This window comes from Pseudophryne corroboree, chromosome 5, assembly GCF_028390025.1.
Source record: "Pseudophryne corroboree isolate aPseCor3 chromosome 5, aPseCor3.hap2, whole genome shotgun sequence".
NCBI lineage: Eukaryota > Metazoa > Chordata > Amphibia > Anura > Myobatrachidae > Pseudophryne > Pseudophryne corroboree.
This window is the reverse complement of record NC_086448.1, coordinates 451,729,269-451,755,583: the sequence shown is the minus strand read 5'-3', so window position 1 is coordinate 451,755,583 and position 26,315 is coordinate 451,729,269. Positions and strand designations below refer to the sequence as shown.

Genomic DNA, 26,315 nt, shown 5'->3' with positions numbered 1-26,315 from the left:
CTCCACTTTATCACTCTCCAAGCTTGATACATACTGTATGGCCAGGGCCGGTGTAAGGTTTCTCGGCACCCTAGGCAAAACTTCTGCCGCCCCCGCCCACCACTTCCCATTCCCTCAGGTGAAAGTATAGAGTCGAGGTCTTATAAGTTCCGTACCCAACCAAATAACCATCAATGCCTCCTTATCTATTTTCATCCTCTCTGTACAGTCCATACATAACCTTACATATTTTGTCTTTCTTCACGTTCACATCCTCCTGACCCCTTGCCAATATTGCTGTGTGACCTTATACAACCCAGTAAGAACATTTGCAATCTGCAGACTTTTATGCAATAGGACAGACAGTGTAATAGTTAGCATAGTTAGCCTCACAGCACTGCGGTCATTGATTCCCACCATGGCCTTAACTGTGTGGAGTTTGTATGTACATGTGCTTGCGTGGATTTCCTCCGGGTACTCCGATTTCCTCCCACAATCCAAAAATATACTGGTAAGCTAACTGGCTCCAACAATATTAACTCTAGCGAGAATGTGTGTGGGTGTACATGTGGTAGGGAATATAGAGTGTAAGCTCCACTGGGGCAAGGACTGATGTGAATGGGCAAATATTCTCTGTAAATTGCTGCGGAATATGTGTGTGCTATATAAATATCCCAGCACTCGGAATACTGGCACTCAAATCCTGAAATCTATCACAATGCCAACGCCAGAATCCCGAACGTAAGCATACACAGGAGAGTGTAGGCTGCGGATAAAGGGTTAGGTTTAGGATGCGGGGAGGGAGGGTTAGAATTAGGGATACTTACAGATGGAGCCTCCGCTATCTATGCCTGCCTCGTCACGCCTGCCTCGTGCACAGAGCAGCTTCCCATTGTAAGAGTCTGTCTGGGCGTGCGCCCCCGTCCAGATGGAGACGCTCACAGTGACTAGGTGCACCCAGGTGGGCACGCCTAGTCACAGAGGGAGCAAAGATAATGGAGGCTACATCTGTACCTCCACTGCCTCTGTTGGGATTTTAACCCGTCTGACCGCCAGCATCCTGTCCCCAACCCACTGGCAATAATACGTAGCACATATCCTTGTGTGTTAATGCCTATCTCCCAATAGAGTGTAAGCCTGCAAGCAGGGCCTTCCTACCTCTATGTCTGTCTGCTAAAATCCAGTATTGTTCTATTACTGTTTGTTCAATTATAAATAAAAATAATAAGCAGGTGCTAGCAGCTTGATTAGTAGTACTACTCACTGGTCCCACCAGAGGAGGTGAACAAGCAGCATTGCGGTTATACAGACAGCACTGCAGGAGTTGATAAAATATCATATATATATATATATATATATATATATATATATATGAAAACTCAAGTTCAGTTAGTAATAAAATAAGAGTGAATACAGCCTGTCTTCCTTATGCTTTACAGTCTCTCAGAACGAACACAGGAATCCTCCTACCGGCTGCACACAGTTTTACTTGACTGACAGCTGGTCAGTTTGCTCAGCTCAGGGCGGTTCGGTTGGGGCAGTGGCAGGAGTGCCAGAATGATTTCACACGGGGGCAGGGGCAAGTTTGAATTTAATTTTGCGCCCCCCTCCCCCCCTCGTGGTGCCAGGCTCCTCTCCTTCAAAACCCCCTCATCAGTGCAGGGGGAGCGCTTCCCTCTGTATCCCCGTGGGCGGCTTCTAAAGCAGTGTGCTGCCGCAGGCGAGTGTGCGGTACCCATTCTGTACTGCCCGGTTGTCTCTTCACTGGTGATGCATGACAGCCGGGCAGTACAGAAGCGGCACCGCACACCCGCCTGCGGCAGCACACTGCTTTTAAAGTAGTAGTTGCTTACGGGGATGCGGAAGGAAGCGCTCAGCCGGCCGCACCAGCGCCTCCATCGTGTTTGGGGGGGGGTTAAGCTGCCCCCCCCCCCCGTTACGGGGATGCGGAAGGAAGCGCTCACCCGGCCGCACCAGCGCCTCCATCGTGTTTGGGGGGGGTTAAGCTGCCCCCCCGTTCCGACGCCTACGACTCGCAGTGGTCACGCAGGGTAGGGGGAGAGGGAGAGACTATGCGGGATGCAGTCACGGTGGGTGGTGAGGAGGAAGGGAGGAAAATCGCTGGGTGGTGGGAGGCCGCTGAATGAATCTTAACTGTTGACAGCTGGTCACTTTGCTCAGCGGGGAATGAGGAGGGAGGGCGGTTAGGATGAAGGGTAGGGGGGAGGGTTAGAATATGCGGCATGTAATTGCGTGGGGGGGAGAGAGAGAGACGCTGTATACACGAGTATGCGGTTGTGGCATGGAGCGGGAAATGCTGGGTGCTATCGCGGGTTGGAGGGGAGCTACATTTAACAAGAGCCAGCTTACGTTAAGCGCGTAGAACTCATGCGGCCAGTGCCTGCTGATAATGGATGGGCGGCTGCGGAATCCCAGCTCCTGGTCTAGCTAAGGAAATAGTAGAGGAAGCATTAATCTACAATGTGCGGTGCCGCCCTCTAGTGGCCGGCGCCCATAGGCAGCTGCCTAAAGCTGCCTAATGGTGGCGCCGGCCCTGTGTATGGCCCAATTCTGTAGACATTAATGCAGGAGAGATCACAAACCTGAACATTTGCATAACATTGCTGGAACCATAAATAAATCTAGGTAAACACCATACATTTCTTGGGCCAACCTGAGATAGATTGGGTGATTGGCTCAATAATCGTTAAGTATGTATGCTGCACCTTTGCCCGATGGTCGGTCCAAAATGCATAGAATCATTCCTGTTTTAGTGAGTGTCGGAGTGTCATTTACGTTGTTTGGTATCAATTGGGAAATGCAATGTGTACCAACCTTGGCCCCATGTCTAGTGTGTAGGGTACGTAGACACTGTCGTCGAGACAACGTTTTCTGGATCGTTTTGGATCGGTCTGAATTGGATGGAATTTAATATCATTGGGCAAAATCTTACAATGTGTAACAAGCTGAATTGTGATCTTTTCTAAATGTATCAAGGCCAGAACTAGAAGGTTGCTAGAGCTATAAGATGAACAGAAGATACGTTTATTTGATAAGGGTAGAGAGAAGGGAGAAAACAAATAGTGCTTGGACGCCGTATGCAGTTTAGACTTGCACGCTGTATGTAAAGACAAAAAAACAACAACTTATACTGCAATAGGTACATTAAATCAGTGTTTTGGGAACATGGGTAGACAGATGAATGGCCCTTGATCATGATAGGAGATCACACAGAGCATTCATCCACCCTTCTTTCTTCTCCCAATGAACTAAAATAGCCTTATGCAAATGCGTGATTTATCTTCCATAAATGTGCAGTTACATATTTCTACAATAAGAAAGTTATGAAAATTGATATGGCTGCTCTGAGGTGACCACTGTTACAGCCACTTTTTTACAGGTGCTATTCTGGCTGCACCTGCTTGATACAAGTGCTAATCTAATTGTAGTGATTTGCCATAATAAGAATTGATAGTTTTTGCTCTTGCTTGGTGTATAACAATGGTTTGGGTTCGGGTGATTAGCGTTTAGGATCCCGCTGGTCACCATACCGATACCGGGATCCCGATCTTTAGTTGCCAGTGGAGGTTAATAAATATGAGGGAAGGGGTCCTGTCTCATAACTACAAGAACAACACTAAACTATGCAGGGTCTCTCCCAGCCAACCTGCATGTTGTGGCCATAATAAATTGCTGAAATGTCCCGATCGCCCAATGGCCCGGGTTGGGAAATCAGGAATATTAAACTTGTAAAATATTTTTAACATGTTTAATTTCCCTGATCCCTGATGGAACGACGATCATTGCTGGCTGATTGGTGGATCCGGTCAGCAGATTGGCCATGACCGCGGATTGGGGAATCAGGGGAAACGTGGCACTTGATGTATGGGGGCCATAACTTGTTACGGGAAAAATCAACCTATCTATGATCCTAGTAAAAACCGGTTCAGAAAAAAAATCTGTCTCTAAAATTGACTTAATGAATCTCACTAAAAATATCCTTCATCACCTTCCCAATATCTATGTATATAACATTCAGTGTATTCTTGCAGATCGGTTATATTATTCCATAATTATATGTTATAAAGCTCACTTGTTGAATACTTTCCAAAATGTAATTATACAGTACATTCTACTGTACACTGTGTTCTCAATAAGTCTGTAATTTTATTAATCACTTTTGGGATGAAAGTGTACATCATTTTTGCTATCTACTGACACAGTCCAATGCTTGGAAAAGTCTGCTTTGCCTGATCTCCTATCTAAACCATCTATATTAAAGTGAATGCAATATCTTCAGGGCTATGGCTCAGTTATCGTTATTATCCCCCACAGAGTATTTAAGCTGTGCTTCTGAACAGTCTTCATATCAAGTGGGCTCATTAACTCTCCTTGTGAATTCATCGCAGTCTCCATGGCCTCCCCAAGAATTAATTCAGCATTGGTCTCCTGCAGGTGTACACAGCATCTGCAGGCGTGTGAATCACTAATTGTATAATAATGTTTATGGCAGTCTGTGCAAATGACAATTGCAGCAGATTTTTCACCTAGAACATCTAATTCTACAACACAGACATTTGTAGATGGCTCATAATATTATTTTACTCAAAAAAATAAAAATAATATAGCAACCTAACCAGAAATACGTAACAGTTTTCAGGCCAGTTGACCTACTTTACTTACATTGATTTAAAAAAAATATATATATAAACATGGATCTAAATAACTAAAAACAATACATGAGTCATTTAGAAAGCTTTTACAGCAGTAGTATTGCAATTGTAACAACCACGCGCTATTTCCTCCAGGCTGATTAATTGACAGTGAAGAAGATAGAAATCGATGTAGAATGGTTTAATGTTTTCATGAATGGTTTGTTTTTCTTTGCATAAATGGTAATTGCCATTCCTTCTATAGAGACACCAATTGTAAACCAATCCCTTACTACAATCTAATGATACCATATTTAGCTTTCAGCTCATTCCCAATTAAAATTGAACAGTCCACTCTTTTTTTGCCATTAGATTACAAGTCTGTCCCAAAAAATATTGTTACAGCTGGATACAGGTGGAAAAAAGAAAGGGGAGGAGGGGGACTGACATGGACTTTACATCCTAATTTTAAACATAATAAGAGGTGCTGAGTCTTGTAGTACCATGCAGGAAAAAGACAATACAGGTGCATAATCTAAGCACTAACAATACTGATACAACTCTTCAGTTAACATAGATTATAAGTAGGCTTACCATACTATCCTTTTAAACTGGGACACTCATGAATTACACAGGTTCTGTGGCTGGTTGACTTCAAGCCTGCATTTTGTTATGTTACAGCCTTATTCCAAAATGGAATAAATAAATTTTTCCCTCAAAATTCTACCCACAATACCCCATAATGACAACGTGAAAAAAGTTTTTTTGAAATTTTTGCAAAATTATTAAATTAGTCAGGATAGAGGGAAAGATGAATGCAGAAATGTACAGAGACATCGTGGATGAAAACCTGCTCCAGAGCGCTCTTGATCTCAGACTGGGGTAACGGTTCATCATTCAGCAGGACAACGACCCTAAGCACACAGCCAAGATATCAAAGGAGTGGTTTCAGGACAACTCTGTAAATGCCCTTGAGTGGCCCATCCAGAACCCAGACTTGAATCCGATTGAACATCTCTGGAAAGATTTGAAAATGTCTGTGCACCGACGTATGCCATCCAACCTGATGGAGCTTGAGAGGTGCTGCAAAGAAGAATGGGCGAAACTGCCCAAAGATATGTGTGCCAAGCTTGTGACATCATATTCAAAAAGACTTAAGGCTGTAATTGCTGCCTAAGGTGAACCAACAAAGTATTGAGCAAAGTCTGTGATTACTTATGTACATGTGATTTCTTAGTTTTTTATTTTTAATACATTTGCAAAGATATCAAAAAAACATTTTTCATGTTGTCATTATGGGGTATTGTGTGTAGAATATTGAGGGAAAAAAATAATTTATTTCATTGTGAAATAAGGCTGTAACATAACAAAATGAGGAAAAAGTGAAGCGCTGTGAATACTTTCTGGATGCACTGAATATAACCTGTGTAATTCACGAGTGTCCCAGTTTAAAGGGATAGTATGGAATTCCTAATTATAAGTGAGGTTCTTAGCATGTTTGGACAAAAATGCATGCCCTTCTACTATATCAAGGTGAACCCCATCAGATGGGTTCCTAACATCTCTAATACTTACACATTTTAGAAAAAGTTATCAAAAATAATAGTGCCCATTCTTATATGTAGACCGCAAAGCAGGAACCTCTGCTGATTAGAACTACCTAAGGGCAAATGGGAGGGGTGCTAATAGCAAGCAGAAGGAGTCTCCATCTTCATGTTTACATTATATACACAAATATAGAGGAAAAGTTTTGGACTGCTTACCCTAGTTTTAAACATAATAGGAAGTGCTTTCATACTAAGACTTGTAGCGGGTGTAGTATGGTATGCCGGCGCCGTGCTCCCGGCAACCAGCGTACCGGCGCCGGGAGCACAGACCGGCAGCATACTGACAGCGTGGCAAAGGCAAATGAGCCCCTTGCGGGCTCGCTGCGCTCGCCACGCTGCGGCCACGCTATTCTCCCTCCAGGGGGGTCTTGGACCCCCACAAAGGAGAATATGTGTCGGTATGCCGGGTGTCGGGATTCCCGCGCCGGTATACTGTGCGCCGGGATCCCGACATTCGGCAACCAGAAGACCACCCCTTGCAGCACCAGACTGAAAAAAATGAAATGCAGGAGCCCACTCTAAGCATTAAGAATACTGATAGTTAAAATAATCTTGATAAACTCTACAACTTGTAGTATAGAGGGATGCTTAGCACTGTAAGTGCTTATTCCATCTGCAAATCTTGGGCAGTCAGAAAGTATTCAATCTAAGAAATAGTAAGTACCAGCCACAAAGTGGAGCATGGGGAACAAAAAAGTATTTGATGTACAGTAAAACCAATGAGAACCCAATATACTGGGGACAATAGCTTTTAATATTGAAAAGTATGGGGGTCGGTAGAAAAATAAAAAAAAGTGAAGCAACTGAAAAATTATTGTTTAATACATAAATTCATGGTATAATGCAGAAAAAAACTGCACCTGCAATTCACCAGGAATTGACAGGATTGATTTGTTGGTGTCCTCTAAACTGTAGGTTCTGTACATAACTAGAGAATAGGAGGGTTCCTGCTCACCCAGGAAAGTAAAATCTTTGTGGCAGGGGCACATCAAGAGAGGAGGAGGCCCATGTGCAGTCTCTGTCAGGGTCCCCTCCTCTCTATCCGGCAAAGCAATAGACTCTGGGCACTAGGGTCACTAGGAGACCCTAGCGTGGTCCCAGAGTCTAGTGTGTATGTGTAGATCTCCAGGAAAATGGCCAGCTGGCACTGTGGCCTGTCGGATAACCAATATTAAGAGTCACCTTATGATTCTTTGTAATAAAAATAGCATTGCAGAACATGTTAGACAATCAATATTTAGTTCATGCAGTATTAGGTGAAAGCTGCAATTCCCATAACTATACTACTATTACCTTATATGGTAAAAGTTTAGGTATAGTAATGGCATTTATCATGCTTCTTGAAAATGAAGCTAATGTTGATATCACTTTGGACCTTTAATGAGACTCTGTAAGGATTTCTAATAACAATAACTTGATATGTAACATAAACTTATAGAGGCATATTAAAGTTGCTGGTGAAGCCACTGGATTGATTCGCTATGTCACCAAAGGCTGGTTCTGCTTGAAGTTTATGGCAATATTCGACCACTATGTTCTTTTTTTTTCCGCAAGAAAGTCACTCATAACACCTACCTGGTTGATGGTGATTAAAAAAAATGCCCTGTGAGAGCTCTCTCACGCTGTACCTTTTCTCCAGTTCCTAATTCTGGTCCTCTGGATTTTGTTACAGTCTAGAGCTTATCCTGCCCCCTACCATGTCTGCAAACAAAAAAAAAAAGTCAGATGTTGCAGTCATCTTTATTTGACACCTCACTTTCAATACGGTCGACTCTTACCAAGATAGAGAAGGGTGTTTCATGATTCTTGTAGGCAACCTCAAAAACACTTTATGTACAGATGTGTCTTCATACTGTACATCTATCCTCAATACGCTATGCACCGTGAGATTCTTGACATGAGTGAGCCAGCAATTTCCGAGCAGCTAGTCCAACATTGGGCATAGACTCTGCTGATTATGAAATGATATGTGGCATGCCGATATTATGTGTGTGAGGAAATGCTATGCTAAAGTGTTTTCCAGTTTAATCAGCAGAGTCAGCTTGTGCATCTTATTCACATAGCGATGTGAATAAGATGCATTATTGGGGTAAAATGCACAAAAAGATGACCAGCGTTATTAAACGTGCTCATGACTAAATGCGACTAGAAGGACTGTTTAATGTGACTGCAGCAATGAGCAGGGCTATCTTAACAGCAGTTTAGGCCCCTGGGCAAAGCTATGCACTGGGGCCCCTACCCATTCTCCAGTGGTAGGTGTGGGGGGGGTGCTATCAGCGGCAGTTTTGATGTCCCACGGGCAGTAGAGGGTGTTCTATCTCCTGTCAGCATGTAGGACCTGGAGCAGTTTTTTTTCTACTAATTGCTCCTTTACTGCACATATGGTGGGAGATGGGGTGGGACGGAGAACACCAAACTGTAGAAGGGGGGCATTGGGCTGAATAAAGGGGTCCTACTACAAGACTTCCAGGGTGGTAGGGGATGTTTATTACGCAAAGGAGGGGTGGATAGTGGACTGGGCTGAATATTCATAATTGGGAGGGCAGCTTTCAGGAGGTACTGGGGATTTGGGAATCAGAGTTCAGGAGCTGGAGCAATCCAACAACGAAAATATAAAACTGCATACCAGGTGTGTGGAGCTGGAGCAGGAATCAGCTGCTCTAAGACTGATAGCTCTTATTCTGGGCATAGCAGAAACAAGCTGCCAGTGTCCTCTGTAATAGGGGAGACCCAGATTTCGGAGAATACCCTCAGAAAAACTGTAAGTCAGACAAAACCCAAGATATCTGGCTGGGAAGAGCAATTAATAGGCTTGGATGGGGACCACTGCTTTGAAGTCAGATATCTCTGGTTCCCCAGGGACGATTTTCAAAAATCTGATACCCCTGGAAAAAGGGGACCCTTAGATATCAGAGTAAGGCCCTAATATTCCTGGGTAATATTCTTGGGGCCCTTGGGCAACTGCCCATTGAGCCCATACAAAAAGACAGCCCTGGCAACGAGGTAGGAGGACACAATTGTTCATGTTTATCCTCATTAGCAGGGCCCTCATGCTTTCTTTACCAGGCTTCTTGCTCTCCTCTCTCACAAGAGATAGGGGGGGTAATTCAGAGCTCATCGCAGCAGCAAATTTGTTAGCAGTTGGGCAAAACCATGTGCACTGCAGGAGGGGCAGATATAACATGTGCAGAGAGAGTTAGATTTGGGTGGGGTCTGTTCAAACTGAAATCTAAATTGCAGTATAAAAATAAAGCAGCCAGTATTTACCCTGCAGAGAAACAAAATAACCCACACAAATATAACTCTCTCTGCAAATGTTATATCTGCCACACCTCCAGTGCACATGGTTTTGCCCAACTGCTAACAAATTTGCTGCCGCGATCAACTCTGAATTACCCACAGGATGTCTTATTGTTTCTGGAGATTTTAATGCGGTGTTGAATCCTAGGCTAGATAGGTCTAAACCGGGGGCCACTAATTTGGGCAGAGCTGACCTCCAAAAAAAATCTAAATTTCTTCTTCATTTCATGAAATCCCATCTACTCTGTTTCCTGGTGGGTTACAGAATCTCTCACTGATGACAATACGTGCTTCTCTTCAGTCTATAACTCTTATTCCCATATTGATATGATCCTGCTAAGTCATGACTTGGCCCTCCATTTGACAATGTCCAGGTCTACCCCTTATTTTGGTTTGACCAATCCCCAATCTCAGCTGACCTTTCTGGAGTCATTGACCACCCTTTCCTGATGACATGATGAACAAATTATACCCTTCTCCACAACCGTGACATGGCCATACATCGTAGCTCTCTTCTTACAGACTGCTTTTCATAAAACACCGTTCTTGACACTTCTCCATCTACTCTCTGGTGGCTCATGCGCAGCATGGCCTCTAACAATAAGATTTATGATATACACTAATGCACTCTCTATTTGACTTCAGGAGCCCGAATATCAGCATAAACTAAAGTCATCCTTCGACCTTAGTGGTATAAGGCAGATAGAATTTTGTCCTCCAGACTTACAGCTGTGCCCTCATTGCAGCGTGAGATGCCTGGCATGCGTGAGCTGCCAGCTCCCTGCAACTCTGCTAGTGTACCCCTTCTGCTATGGACTCATAAAACCTGGAATGGTCAGAGAAGCTGTTTGGAACGACTGCATCAACGATGTATGAGGACACATCTGTAGGTCAGCAAGAAGTCACAAAAATATCCTCATGCTTAAAAACCCCAAAAGCCATCTTCTCCATGATCCTGCTGCTATTCGCACTGAATTCCAAAATGGATTACAGCAACCTTTACAACTTACATATCAGCTCTTCTTCCACCTCTATTCTGCCTAATAATGCTATGATCATGACTTTCTCAATGCAGCCCGACTCCCTCAGTTGTCACATTATGCAATAGACTACTTGAGCAAAGAGATCACCGTTGAAAAAATAGAGGTCTCCATTAAAATGCCGAAGAATAATAAATCTCTTTTCCTGGATGGGTTTACCCACATACTATAAAAAGTTGTCAGGTCTCCTGGTTCCACACCTGCACTCTCTCTCTTCAATGTGATCTTACAAGGTGGCAACTCAGAGAACATATAGATACTTTGTATAAACTATGATTCCCAAATGTATTATTTTATAAATAGGATCACTTGTGCATATAAAAAAAAATCTGATTCCCAGATGTTTTGGTATTAGTCTAGCATGTGTCACATCTGCCTTCCCGGCACCTAGAGGGAGGAGGAAACACTGAGGGAGCCACCAGAGTCAGGGATGCGCGTCTGCCCTCCCTGCATCTAGAGCGCATCAGCCTGCCTAGCATCTGGAGGGAGAAGGGATACTGTAAGAGCCACCAGAGTCAAGAATGCAGAATGGACTTCTGGAGAGGCTGGGGGCATGGTCAGGCTGCACAGTGCCCTCCTGTGGCACCTTACTCAACTGCGTACCTGGTATAATGGTTAGGCCAGCTCTGCTCACTCCTTTTGAACACCATTGCAAATACCATCCTCTGTCAAAAGGCAGGATATCTCAAAACTATGATATTCTTGACACTGTTCTTCCTGAGCAAAATCCTCATGAAGCGGCATCTGATATAGACCTTGGTTCCCAGCTTGATGAGGAAACTTGGGATGACATACTCTTGAGTAAGATTGGCTTTACCCAAAAACTCAATTTCCACACATCTTAGAGAAATATCTTATAAATTATAATACAGCTTGAACTATACACCAGTGAGGCTCTCCCAGATGTTCCCCTCTGCCTCGCCCATCTGTTGGAGAAACTGTGGACACCAAGGTACCCGAAGTTTCCCAATATTTGCCCATTTACTTGAAGCAGCCATAACTTCCTAAATATCTTACTTGAGACTTCAATACCACCCCCAGACCTTGGCAGACTTTTCATCAAATTGGTGTCCATCTGTTGGTCGCTGATCAGTCTTTTCGCAAGTAATTGGAAGTACCCTCTTCCTTCATCCTGCCCTGAAAGCCCAAACATGGCATATAGCAACTATTTAATGCAGGGCTATAACTAGGTGTGTGGGGAGTGTGCTCTGCACATAGGGGGTGATTCCGAATTGTTCGCTCGCTAGCTGCTTTTAGCAGCATTGCACACGCTAAGCCGCCACCCTCTGGGAGTGTATCTTAGCTTAGCAGAATTGCGAATGAAAGATTTGCAGAATTGCGAATAGAAATTTCTTAGCAGTTTCTGAGTAGCTCCAGACCTACTCACAAATAGCGATCAGTTCAGTCAATTTCGTTCCTGGTTTGACGTCACACACACGCCCAGCGTCTGGCCAGCCACTCCCCCGTTTCTCCAGACACTCCCGCGTCTTTCCCTGAAACGCCTGCATTTTTCCGCACACTCCCAGAAAACGGTCAGTTTCCGCCCAGAAATACCCACTTCCTGTCAATCACACTACGATCAGCAGAACGATGGAAAAAACTTTGTTACGCCGTGAGTAAAATACCAAACTTTTGTGCTAATTTACTTGGCGCAGGCGCCCTGCGTACATTGCGCATGCGCAGTTTGCGACTAATCGCTCCGTAGCGGGAATAAAATAACGAGCGAACAACTCGGAATGACCCCCATAGTCCTGCTGGGTAGAGGGCGATGTTGGCAGCACTTGTCAATTATAAATTATCTGATTACTTTCACTTGCAACTTCCTCCCTTTTTGTACCCCTTTGTCACCAATACCTTGACATGAGAGCTCTTTGTTGTTCAGTCACACTGTCCTTTATTGCATTGCGTGATGTTGATGTGCCCAGGAATCAGACCCGTTGCCTAAGACGTTGCAGTCGGACACTCTGTTCATTGAGCTATATGCCCTTGCATAGAAAGCTAGATAATTAAGGGCTGGAGAGTTTTAACTATTTGAAGCTTGCCTTTTACTTTGTGAAGGGGTGATCAGCATTGTTGCTAGGCAGATCTATCTATGTAGTGTGTGGCTGCAAGGAATTGGATGTGTGGCTGCACATTGCATGGATCTGCTTGATTATGGTGCTGGATTTGAGTCCTGGGTGTGGCAGTATATTAAAATGTTTTAATTAATGAGGGGTATTTTGGCTGAATGGTGGCAAGCTCTCGGGTTAAATGCATGAATGTGGTATAAAGAGGATTTGTGTCCAAATCCATTTTCTTGCAGTGTTCTATAAGTAGCAAAATGATGGGTTGCCAATTCTCTTTCTGGCACAGGGCGCCAAAAAGTGTACTTACGGCTCTGATTCCCTTCACACACACACACACACACACACGCACACAGCTTTCTCTCCCTGTATTCAATTTGGTGATCGAACTGACCATTTTAATTGAAAAGAAAAGTAAAGCCACTGATTTTTAAAAATTAAGAAATGTATTGTTTTCCCAAAAAAATCATAGTATGTTTTATGATTCTTCAAAGGCTTTCCTCAGTAATTAAATATGTGTATGGTTAGAATCATTATTAGTTTGAGTACCATGTTAGTTTATCTCTCTCATATAGGGGGATATGTATCAAATCATGGAGAGAGATAAAGTAGAGAGAAACAAAGCACTGACCAATCTGCTTCTAACATAGACTGTACACTGAGAGTTAGAAGCTGATTGGTTAGTGCCTGACATTTCTCCACTTTATCTCTCTATATGCATTGATAAATACCCCCCAAGTCAATAAAGCTGGACAAAGGAAGCATCAGGTCTGCTCACTGTATAGTATATTGCAGCTCACAGCAAGCTACAATTCTTTTGAAAATGTCTTTTCATTGAGTTCTGGGGTAAGACGTTAATGATGTAAGACCTATTTGGGAGGATTACAAATTGTTGTTCTTTTAATCTTTGTGTTTTTCAAGAAAATTACAGCAATGACTGCAAATCATAAATTGTATTTCATTAATTACTGACATAAAAGAAACATCCACTTTGAGAGATATCATCCTGGTAAATGTTGATACTGTAGAGCTGATAAAAGTAATTAATTAGTGCTATTAGTAAGGTTAAAGTGGAAGAGAAATCTACCTGTAGAGCTCAATAGCACAGCAATTTGGTGTAACTAAAGCTGGATACTTACACAGCAGTGGTGTTACTCCTAGAGACAGTGGAAGCATTGGCCTCTGGACTCTAGCTGTCAGGGGGACACCTACAGTAGCTCAAAAGAGGGGGCTGCGGAACTAGGTCAGATCTCTCTCCACTCATTTCATAGTGATTTTCTGCAGTCACAGCTGACTGCTATCTCTGCTCACAAGCCCCTTTTGTAGCCCCCTTGAGCGGAAGAGTCTTGTAATGTGTGATTGCTCTGCTGTTGTGCCTTACAGTATATGATGAAAGAAAGGAGCCAAAGTTGTTTTGAGAAGTCCATTAGTTCTTAAAGTAAAACTTTTAGGGCTCTATCATTTGCAGCAAGCACCTGGAAATAAAGATTCCTTGTCACCGCAATTAGTAACAATAAAGAATCTTTATTTTCTTTTTATTAGATTTTTATTGAGTGTAATACAGCATAAAATGGGAAAAGGGGGAGCTACAGAAATAAAAAGTAAAGGTCAAATGTTACTTCTTCCTTTGACCCCCTTTGCGGCTATGCCTGTGTCGACGTGTGTCTACTATACATGTGTCAACGGATGTGCAAGCCAAAACCATTGGGGGTGGGGGAGACACCACCTTCTATTTTGACTCTAGCTGCGTGGTATGAACTTACGCCCCTGATACACACTACAAGATTATCTATTCCAGGGGTTCTCAAACTCGGTCCTCAGGACCCCACACAGTGCATGTTTTGCAGGTAACCCAGCAGGTGCACAGGTGTATTAATTACTCACTGACACATTTTAAAAGGTCCACAGATGGAGCTAATTATTTCACTTTTGATTCTGTGAGGAGACCTGCAAAACATGCACCATGTGGGGTCCTGAGGACCGAGTTTGAGAACCTGTGATCTATTCAATCTTTCTGGTTATAATGAAAATCTGGTAATGTATGGGAGCAAATAACAATTGACCATTTGCTGTCAAACACTAAAAAACAGACAAAAATGGATGCTCAGACAAATTGGTTACATACATTTGATTTATCCAATTTATCCGAATGACCATTTTTGTCCGTTTTCCAGCTTTTGGGAGCAAATGGTTGATTGTCATTTGCTCCCATACATTACCAGATTTTCTTTCCAACCAGAAAGATTGGACAATAATCTTATAGCATGTATCCAGCTTTACAGTAAGTGTCTGATTCTGGTAGAGCTCACCTTTTAGAAGCCAGCAGTTCATGTCTTCTCATTACTTCAAGGGAAACATAAAGCAGGGATATTCACAGGCAACTGTGCAATTACTACAGCTAAATATTACTATAAGGTAGGATTACAGCAACTGAGGGTCACCTTGGTGTATATTTCTGAAACGAAAAGCACTCCTGGTGGCATTATTATGTCTAATGGGAATCTGGTGGGTTTATTACTGCAAATGATGAGTTTCCCATTGTGGAGTACCATTACTATTTGATATACAGGTTGAGTATCCCATATCCATATATTCCGAAATATGGAATATTCCGAAATACGGACTTTTTTGAGTGAGAGTGAGATAGTGAAATCTTTGTTTTTTGATGGCTCAGTGTACACAAACTTTGTTTAATAAACAAAGTTATTAATAATATTGTATTAAATGACCTTCAGGCTGTGTATACAAGGTGTATATGAAACATAAATGAATTGTGTGTATGTACACACACTTTGTTTAATGCACAAAGTTATAAAAAATATTGGCAAAAATGACCTTCAGGCTGTGTGTATAAGGTGTATATGAAACATAAATGCATTCTGTGCTTAGATTTAGGTCCCATCACCATGAAATCTCATTATGGTATCTAATTATTCCAAAATACGGAAAAATCCGTTATCCAAAATACCTCTGGTCCCAAGCATTTTGGATAAGGGATACTCAACCTGTATTACTGTTACTAATGGGCATATTACTGCTACTAATGGACATCATACATAATTGGGCATCTTACTGGTCATTTTTGCTATTTGATGCCTTATTTAGTTTAGTACTTTTATTATTATTACCAGCTATTTATATAGCGCACACATATTCCGCAGCACTGTACAGAGAATATTTGCCCATTCACATCAGTCCCTGCCCCAGTGGAGATTACAATCTATATTCCCTATCACATACACACAGACACAGACACATTCATGCTAGGGTTAAATTTATTTATTTTTTTTGGTTGGGAGCCAATTAACCTACCTTTTTTGGTGTGTGGGAGGAAACCAGAGTACCCCGAGGAAACCCACGCGAGTACAGGGAGAATATACAAACTTCACACAGTTAGGGTCATGGTGGGAATCGAACCCATGACCTCAGTGCTGTGAGGCAGTAATGCTAACCATTACACCATCCGTACAGCCCTAAATTCAAATGATTATATACAAAACTGGTAACTTGCATAACTCCAAACTCTTATTGTCCGTTGTGTGCTACATATTGTGACACTCACCAATATCTAATCATTGCGTCACACCAAAAATGTCTTTGCAAATGTATTTCCAGTATTAGAACTACAGCATGTTGGCAACTATGACTGGTATGAATAGACAGCACTAACAGCCTTTCAGTTTTTTTATGTTGCCTAAAACTATAACCATGGTGACTATTGGGCTAATTCAGAAATTATCACTGCTGTGCTTTTTGCACAGCGGGTGATCAGGTCTGAACTGCACATGCGCATGCACCGCAATGCGCAGGCACAATGGTCCGCAATGATGGGGAGCGACGGGAAGCACCAGGATGGTGCGAAAAATCCGATCTCACCAGCGATTGTAAGAAGATTGTCAGGAAGAGGGCATTTGTGGGTGGCAACTGACCATTTTCAGGGAGTGTCCGGAAAAAACAGGAGGGACCCAGCGTTTTGTGGGAGGAATCGTGACATCAGCTCCAGCTCCAATCATTGCAGCGGCTGAGTAAGTCCTGGGCTGTGCAGAGACTGCACAAACTTCTGTTTGTGCAGCTCTCCTGTACATGCGATCGCACCCCTGCACAGCAAATTCCCCCTCCTCCTGTAGACGACGACTACCTGATCACAAAGATGTAAAAAATGCACTCTAGCGATCAGGTCTGAATTACCCCCAGTGACAATACCAGCTAACTAAGTAAAAGCTAAACCATTTTCAAATAACCCATCTTGGTCATAGTCAGGTTCCAAGAACAGTGAAAGTTGTTCTATAATTTTACTCATAACTATTCTGTATTTGTGTAAATCTCTTATCTGGCAATGATAACATGGCAAACAGGATGAGTTTCTTAATGTTGCAGAATGGTGCCACGAATTGTGTTATATTGTACATGGATGAGCCAATAATGAAACAGGTCTCTCAGCATGCTTTAGAGCAGAGGTTCTCAAACTCTGTCCTTAGGACCCCAAACAGCTCACATTATTCAGGTCACCCAGCAGCATACCCTCCAACTGTACCTTTTTAGCAGGTACAGTACCTTTTTTTAATGGTTTGTACCGATTTTTGCCTCTCCAAACTTCCATTAAAAGTATAGTAAAAGGGGTGTGGCCATGACCCCTTTACCCGTGGCCACATGCACTTTTCTAATTTCTACCGATTTTTATGTGTAAAATGTTGGAGGGTATGCAGCAGGTGCACAGGTGTAGTCATTACTCACTGACACATTTTAAAAGATCCACAGATGGAGCTCATTATTTCACTTGTGATTCTGTGAGGAGACCTGAAAAACATGAACGGTTTGGGGTCCTGAGGACGGAGTTTGAGAGCCTATGCTTTGGAGTGCGGACGAACATATAGAATGCATTGAAAAAATAACTCAGTGATTTGTAACACATTATTAGACATACAATAATAATGGAGTTTTAAAATGTCCTAAAATTATGAAATATTAGGTATTAATACATAGCTAATAATGATGAAACAACTACTTCTATGCTGTCTTGTACAGAATTGTTTATGATGATATTTGTAGATACCGATAGATAGATAGATAGATAGATAGATAGATAGATAGATAGATAGATAGATAGATAGATAGATAGATAATGTTAGACGTATTTACCAATTTCCTACCACAGGAAGCAGTATACTATTTTTTTGATAATTCTTTACATTTAAATCTCTGCATATTCTCCCTTTACCTTCCAGCCTGATCCTGCAGGGAGAGACATTGCAATTCTTCCATTTCTGGAGCACTGTGAGAACACTCACATGACAATCTGGCTTGGAATTGTCTATGCCTACAAAGGGCTTCTCATGGTAAGTGAAACTTATGTATGCTGTACAGTTGGCAAAAATTCATACTTGAATTAAACATTTATTTTTTGATAAGCTTGACACATACACAGACATTACTATAGAAGCTATTCGGAATGCATGAACAGGTGAATTGTTACAGTATTCTTTATTCTGTTCAACATGTTGTATTGCTTTTGGAATCAAGCATCTTAAAGACTGCAGTCAAAGCAAATAAAAGCCAAAGCTTTTTGACTACATCTCTATTGGCCTATTGGGGCACATTTTTTTTTTCATTATTTTGATTAGTTTTCTTTTAATTAGTTTCACTTCTGTTGGGCTACGCCTTAGTCTCAGGAGGCAGAATGGAGACAAAGGAGAATTTCATCTGTCTATCATCTATATAGCAAATCATCAGTGCTTGTCAGGGATTCTCTCTTCCATTTTGATTGAACCAAAGAGCATAAATCTATAATGTGTCTGGTGTGTTGTGCCTCAGACACATCTCAAAATGTGAATTAAATAAATGCACCTAATGTGAATTAAATAAATGAACCTAAAGCAAGGGCCCTAGAGAACCCTAAACCTATCTGCACACCACAAGTACTGTATGGTTCAGCATGCTGCTGGTGATATAAATTCCCCTTGTTTTATACAGTATTAACACAAACAATATTTCAGAATTAAGCTGGCATTTCAATTATAATCTTTATAGAGAATAATAGTAAATCCAGAATATCCGTGCATTTAGGAATTTGGATAATTGTATCCGAGTGATAAAGCCTAAAACCTATTATGTATGATACATACAACATAATACAAAGTATACTGTACTTCAAACAATTAATAGAGGACTATTGTTGAGTGAGAAAATACATTAAAGATTGTTCTGCCCATTTCCTGTTGTTATTATTATGGCATCATATGATCAATTATCATGTCCAAGTTATCAGTTGCCACTCTGCCATTTATTTTAGTGTCAGACTTTAAAGTAATATTGTCAACTTCTGACTTTTTCCTGGACATCTTTTTAGGGGGATGTATTTATGTGACCGGCGGTCAGGAGACCTACAGTCACATAACCTCTCCCTACATTCCGCTCTCTCACAATCCTGGCGGTCGGCATGCCGACCAACAGGGACTATTCCCACTCGTGGGTGTCCATGACATAGACTAGGAATAGAACCCATCGGTTGCCACCGAGCCCGCAATGAGCTTTTTGTTCTCGCCCCCCTGCAGAGATTCTGCTGCCGGGATCCCGTCGTCGGTATGCTGACCGCCGATCAAGCATATCACACCCCTTTTTAGGTTCTAGCTAAAAAAGAAAGAAAAGTAGTCTCCACCGACCTATGTAAACTATGAGAGAATTAAATCATTTTTCCCAGCGGTTGCCACTACAGGGTGCCTGATAGAGCAATTCAGTGTTGCTCTGTTTGGGTTCAAATAGCCATCAGGAGGAGGGGAGGGCACACATATTTTAAGCAAAAGAAAAAAAGGTTTTTATGGCGCTGAGCAGAACTGTGTATGTTTACACCCTGGGATTAGCTGCCACTTGGTGAGGAGGTAGCCAGCCTCCTCCAACAACAAAACAAATGCAGAAAATTACCATTAAAGCGGCTTTATACAACACATGAGGAGCAGCAAGGACAATTCCTATACACTGTGAGTAGCAGTCATTATACAACTTTATATTTCTGCACCGTTTATACATCCAGTGGACCTTTAAGCTGATGAACATTTTTCAGCTGTGATTAAACCCGTATTAATTGAGGACATCTATATGCACAGTCGTGTGAGATTCATCTGTGCTTATACTGTGGGCAATTACTCAAACACGGATAAAATCAAACTGAGGGTCATTCCCATTAAGGTTTTGCGACTGCCTTCTACTGTTTACAATTAGTGTATACTATTGTTTATTTCAGAGGTAATAGATACCTCAGTTTTGTATGATTGTTATGCTGTGGTCTTATCATTTTTAATTGTTATATGTATTTTAGTTTTGTCTAATAAATTGTTTTATATACTTTTGTGTACATCATTGGCATTAAGCGCTGACCTGGTAATTTTCTGCACACATATTTTAACCCTGCAGCCTTCTGAGGTAGAAAGTAAAATGTGCAAAAAGCCATCACTTTTGGTGCTCAACTGGAATTTGGTTGCTCAAGCAGTACTTTAGATGGGGTTAGTCTCTATGCGAGGCTAAACCTGGTAGTAATGTGTGCACAGAGGTGGCACTCGTACCCGATTGGTGGCAACAATTGAATTGCTCTATGTCACTTGCGCAAGGGGAAATACTTATCTACCTTGTATGTATGTAAAAGCTAGAAGCCTAACAGGTAAAAAGGGGGAACAGGAAGTCCTTGCCGCATGCAAACAGTACGATATAGGCATTACTGAAAGCTGGTAGGACGAATCTCATGATTGGTCCGTTAATATGGAGGGTTATACACTGTTCAGGAGAGATAGATCAAACAAACAGTGTGGAGGAGTATGCCTTTATGTAAAGCCGTTATTAAAACCTGGTATACGGGAAGATATTCATGAGGAAACTAAACACTGTTGAGACGTTATGGGTTCAAACTGCATGCAGGGGAAGGGGAAAGAAAAAGATAGTATTGGGGCTATGCTACAAGCCCCCTGGTATTAATGTGTTTGATGAGGAAATGTTGCTGAAGCAAATCGATAAAGCGGCAGGAGTAGGTGACGTAATAGTGATGGGGGATTTCAACTATCCGGAGATAACTTGGACAAATGATTCATGTGATACTGCTAGGGGTAATATGTAAATGACAGCTACTTTCTTCAACTAATCGAGGAGCCAACTAGGTACAATGCAATCTTAGACCTGTTGTTGACAAACAATGGGGATTTGATATCACATATTATTGTAGGGGAGCCCATAGGAAACAGCGACCACAATATGGTCACATTCAATATCAATTTTCATAAGCAGTCCTATATAGGTTCAACTAGGACTCTGAACATGGATTTGTGAAGAATAGATCATGTCAAACAAACTTACTAGGTTTTATGAAAAAGTTAGTGCGAACCGTGATCAGGGTAAGGTGGTGGATGTAATCCTTTTAGACTTTGCTAAAGCTTTCGACACAGTGCCACACATGAGACTTATCTATAAGTTGGGGCTAGGGAGCACAATATGCACTTGGGTTAGAAATTGGTTAGATAATAGGGAGCAGCGCATTGTGATAAATGGATCTTTCTCAAATTGGACTGAAGTACTAAGTGGTGTGCCACAAGGGTCTGTACTTGGACCACTATTGTTCAACATTTCATTAAAAATCTAGCAGAAGGTCTAGAGAGCTTGGTGTCAATTTTTGCAGACGATACCAAACTATGTAAGGTTATAAATTCGGAGGGAGATGCTGAGTCTCTCCAGAACGATTTATTCAAACTGGAGTCACGGGCAGCACAATGGAGAATGAGTTTCAATTCAAACAAGTGCAAGGTAATGCACCTTGGTAGCAAGAACAAAAATAACACCTGCATACTAAATGGGGTGGTGTTAGGGGACTCCGTACTGGAAAAAGACTTAGGTATTCACATAGATAACAAACTTAGCAGCAGCACCCAATGTAGGATCACAGCAAAAAAGGCAAACAAGGTACTAGCATGCATACAGAGGGGTATTGATGCAAGGGATGAGAGTGTCATACTCCCACTATATAAAGCCCTAGTGGGGCCCCATCTGGAATACTGCACACAATTTTGGGCACCTTACTACAAAAAGAATATCCTGGAACTATAAAAGGTTCAGAAACTACAAACTAATTAAGGGGATGGAGACGCTGGAATACCAGGAAAGACTTGCAAGGTTTGACATGTTCACACTGGAATAGAGGAGATTAAGAGGAGACATGGTCAACATCTATAAATATTTAAGAGGACAATACACATAGCTTGCGGGGGATCTGTTTTTGGTAAAAGCAACACAGAAGACACGTGGACAGCCATTTAGGTTAGAGGAGAGGAGATTCCGCACACAGAGGCGAAAAGTTTTTTTCACAGTAAGGACAATATGAGTTTGGAATTCCCTGCCTGAGAGAGTAGTAATAGCGGACTCGGTCAATACTTTTAAGAATGGGCTAGATAAATTCTTAATGGATAAAGATATACAGGGTTATGGAGGATAGATCTAGTGATGAGCGGATTCGGTTTTACTCGGTTTTACTCGGTTCTCAAAACCGAATCTTATTGGCTCACTGATGTCACGTGTTTTGGATAGCCAATAAGATTCGGTTTTGAGAACCGAGTAAAACCGAGTAAAACCGAATCCGCTCATCACTAGATAGATCACGTACTATAGTTATAATAAAATGAGAAAATACAACACAACGGTCGACTTTATCAAACAGATAAAACTAGTAATGAATATAAAACAGAGTAGGAGAACACTAATAGGTTGAACTCAATGGACAAATGGTCTTATTTCAACCTCATAAACTATGTTACTATGTTACTATGTATGTTACTATGTTACTAATGGGCGCCACAGAATAATTGAATTCCCCCTATGATATAATGGAGGTGTCCTACTGAGTGAGTGTGCACGTGTCCTACTAAGTGAGTTCACATGTGTCTTGAGTGAGTATGCATGTGTCTTAATGAGTGAGTATACATGTGTCCTGCCGAATTGAGTGACATTGAGTGCAGATGTGTCCTACTTAGTAAGTTTGCATGTGTCCTACTGAGTGAATGTGCATTTGTCCTACAAGGTTAGTGCAAATGTGTCCTACTGAGTCAGTGTGCATGTATCCTACTGAGTGATTGTACATGTGTCCTGCAAAATTGAGTGAGTGTTCAGGTTTCCTACTGAGTGACTGCACATGTGTCCTACTGAGTGAGTGCACATGTGTCCTACTGAGTTGCATGAGTGCGCATGTGTTCTACTGAACGAGTGTGCATGTGTCCTCCTGAGTGAGAGTGCACTTGTCCTATGGAGTTGCATGAGTATGCAGGTGTCCTATTGAGTGAGTGTGCACGTGTCCTACTGAGTGAGCATACATTTGTCTTACTGAGTGAGTGTACGTGTCCTACTGAGTGCACATGTGTGTTTGAGTGTGAAATGTATTAGAAATCTTTTCCTGGGTGGTGACTTGGAGGTGGCTATTCAGATGCATGGAAATGTATAGCCTTAGTTAGCATTGTAGGTGTGTAACAGAAGTGCTAGCATACATAGATGCTTAATCACCTACATGGGAGCCCATGCTCTGACGGAGATTCTGCACCTAGCATAGGCCCTCATTCCGAGTTGATCGCATGTAGCAACTTTTTGCTGCTCGTGCGATCAACTTGACGCCTCCTATGGGGGAGTGTATTTTAGCATAGCAAAGCTGCGATCACTTGTGCAGCCATGCTATGCTAAAAAAGTTTCCTGCAAAACAAGACCAGGGTCAGACCTACTTACCCTGTGTGACGAATCCAGCGACGAAGGTCCCGGGATTGACGTCAGACATCTGTCCTCCAAACACCTGCATCCGCCTACGTTCACCTCACCACGCCTTGTTAAAACGGTCAGTTGTTGCCCCAGTACGCCTCTCGCCTGTCAGTCTTCATGCGATCGCCGCTGCAATCACTTTCTGCGCTGGCGGCAACGTTGCCGTAATGACGCCCATGCGCATTGCGGGCGCAGCCGCAGTCCCAACCCGTTCGCACAGCAGTAAAGAATCGCTGCGTGCGAACGGGTCGGAATGACCCCCACAGGGCTGGTGCAAGTATTAATGGTACATCTGATGTTTAATTTAAAGATGTCCCAAGTGGGATTCTAGAGTTGACATGTGTGTGTCTCAGTCCTTGCACATTCAGACACAAGGATGTATAACAGGGAAGGGCTTTATTAGCATTTAGTGGGTCATTCCGACCCATTCGCACGCAGTGGATTGTCACTGCGGTGCGAACGGGTCTGGAATGCACATGCACGGTGGGCGCATTGCGCACACACGTCGTTGCCCGACGACAGGGGTCGCCGGGTTACGTCGCGTCTTTCGAAGAAAGCGGTAGAAGAGCTGACAGCAAGAAGATTGACAGAAAGAAGGCGTTCCTGGGCGGATCTGGACCGTTGGCAGCCGTTTTCGGAGAGTGGAGAAGAAAACGCAGGCGTGTCCAGGAGAACGGAGGAGGATGTCTGACGTCAAAGCCGGCCCCAGCATCGCAGAGATTGTTGCACAGGGTAAGTATGTCCACGGCTAGTCATGTTGTGCTTGAAAAATTTTTAGCTTAGCAGGGCTGCACTAAAATACACTCCCCCTTAGGCGTGGACTATTGATCGCAGCAGCAGCTAAAAGTTGCTGGCTGCGATCAACTCGGAATGACCAACTTAGTATGAAGTTGCACACATGACTGTGGTAAAACACATTTGCACCTCTGCTTCCAAATCAGAATCAGTCCCTATGTGTGACTGATATGGAGTAAATACACACTTCCCGTACTGTATATAAAGGAAAATTAAAATTGTGACAAAATGAATCTATCCACTCATGCCACATTTACTAAGGTAATGGGGGTAATTCCAAGTTGATCGCTGCAGGATTTTTGTTAGCAATTGGGCAAAACCATGTGCACTGCAGGGGAGGCAGATTTAACATGTGCAGAGAGAGTTAGATTTGGGTGTGGTGTGTTCAATCTGCAATCTAATTTGCAGTGTAAAAATAAAGCAGCCAGTATTTACCCTGCACAGAAACAAAATAACCCACCCAAATCTAACTCTTTCTGCACATGTTATATCTGCCTCCCCTGCAGTGCACAGGGGGGTAATTCCAAATTGATCGCAGCAGGAAATTTTTTAGCAGTTGGGCAAAACCATGTGCACTGCAGGGGAGGCAGATATAACATGTGCAGAGAGAGATAGATTTGGGTGTGGTGAGTTCAATCTGCAATCTAAATTGCAGTGTAAAAATAAAGCAGCCAGTATTTACCCTGCACAGTAACAAAATAACCCACCCAAATCTAACTCTCTCTGCAAATGTTATATCTGTCCCCCCTGCAGTGCACATGGTGTTGCCCAACTGCTAAAAAATATCCTGCTGCGATCAACTTGGAATTACCCCCATGGTTTTGCCCAACTGCTAACAAAAATCCTGCTGCGATCAACTTGGAATTACCTCCAATGCCACAACCATAGGCGTGCGCAGGGGGGGTGCCTGGTGCGCACAGGCACCCCCTAATGTCTGGTACCCCGATCTCAAATGCCTGATGCAGCGATCGCCAAGCAGGCTGATCACTGTCCCCTCTGCGCTGCACCCTGTCAGGACTGCATTACTGACCGGACGCCTGGGTTAATCAAGGGTGTCACTGCCACCGGCTTTCAAACTTCCGGCTCCACCTCCATGTACAAAAACAGCGTGATGTCATGCTGCTTGCACGCCCACCCGTCGCACCCACTCACCTCGCTCCTTCTATGCTATGCCAACACCAGCCACTGATGAGCTGCAGCATGTAGCCAGCGTTCCTCTTAGGAAGACAAATTTAATACTGGCAGGCGGTCGGCAGCAGCATTGACACGTCACTCGTTTTTCCAGCAGCAGCAGTACTAGTCTGCGACTGTCAGTGTCAGTGAGTGACTGACTTGTAAGTAAGCTGCTGCAGCTTGCAGGGGAAAGAGAGGGGGAGCCAGACCAGGCTGAGGAGGAGCAGTGTAATTGCAGTGAGTGCCATCAGGGGTATTTGTTTGGTGCACACCACAACATCTGACAATGTATCTGCATTATTAGGATTGGTACAAGGGTGGATATTTTATATTGTGTTGACCATCAATAGATGGTACTAGACACGCCCAAAAGGCGGTGCTAGACACACCCCTCCAATGGTGCACCCCCTAATAAAATGTGCTGCGCACGCCTATGGCCACAACTGATGCCTTGTTCCAGTAGATCACCATGAAGCAGTACTGGTGGGAGTATGAATAGCATTATTTGATGGAGGTTTACAGCATTATTTGATGGATGTTTGTATATTAAATAATATTACTAATAATTACAATTATTCCATAATTTTTTTTTTCATATTAAACATAATGAATTTAAAAATACAACTTTTAAACTTGTAGCAAATGATAATATTCGTCTACACACAGAACAAATGGTCAGTATTTTATGTTCCTTCCCACTTTTCTGTTGTCTGTTTCTGATTTCCATAATGTACTATACATACACACACTTCCTTCACTCTTGTTTTTGTCTGAAAATGCATTGATTCTTTACATTGTAATAAGATGCTTATTTACTAATATTTAAAATTTACATAAATGAATTTTAATTGTATGATAAATTGTATTATGTACAGTATACTCCACCTGGATATTTACCTTCTAAACTTGCATGGGTCTTCAACCTGTGGCCCTCCA

The 26,315-nt window shown here is 42.5% G+C and overlaps 1 protein-coding gene across 3 annotated transcripts in view; it reads left to right on the top strand.

Moving 5' to 3' along the window:
- The window catches only part of GABBR2 (gamma-aminobutyric acid type B receptor subunit 2), a 1,221,295-nt gene that overhangs the window by 1,127,687 nt on the left and 67,293 nt on the right, over nucleotides 1-26,315 (top strand). For all 3 annotated transcript variants that reach the window (XM_063922929.1, XM_063922931.1, XM_063922932.1), the window contains one exon: nucleotides 17,867-17,977. In XM_063922929.1, the coding sequence (XP_063778999.1) occupies nucleotides 17,867-17,977 (111 nt within the window). The remainder of the gene's footprint in view (nucleotides 1-17,866; nucleotides 17,978-26,315) is intronic.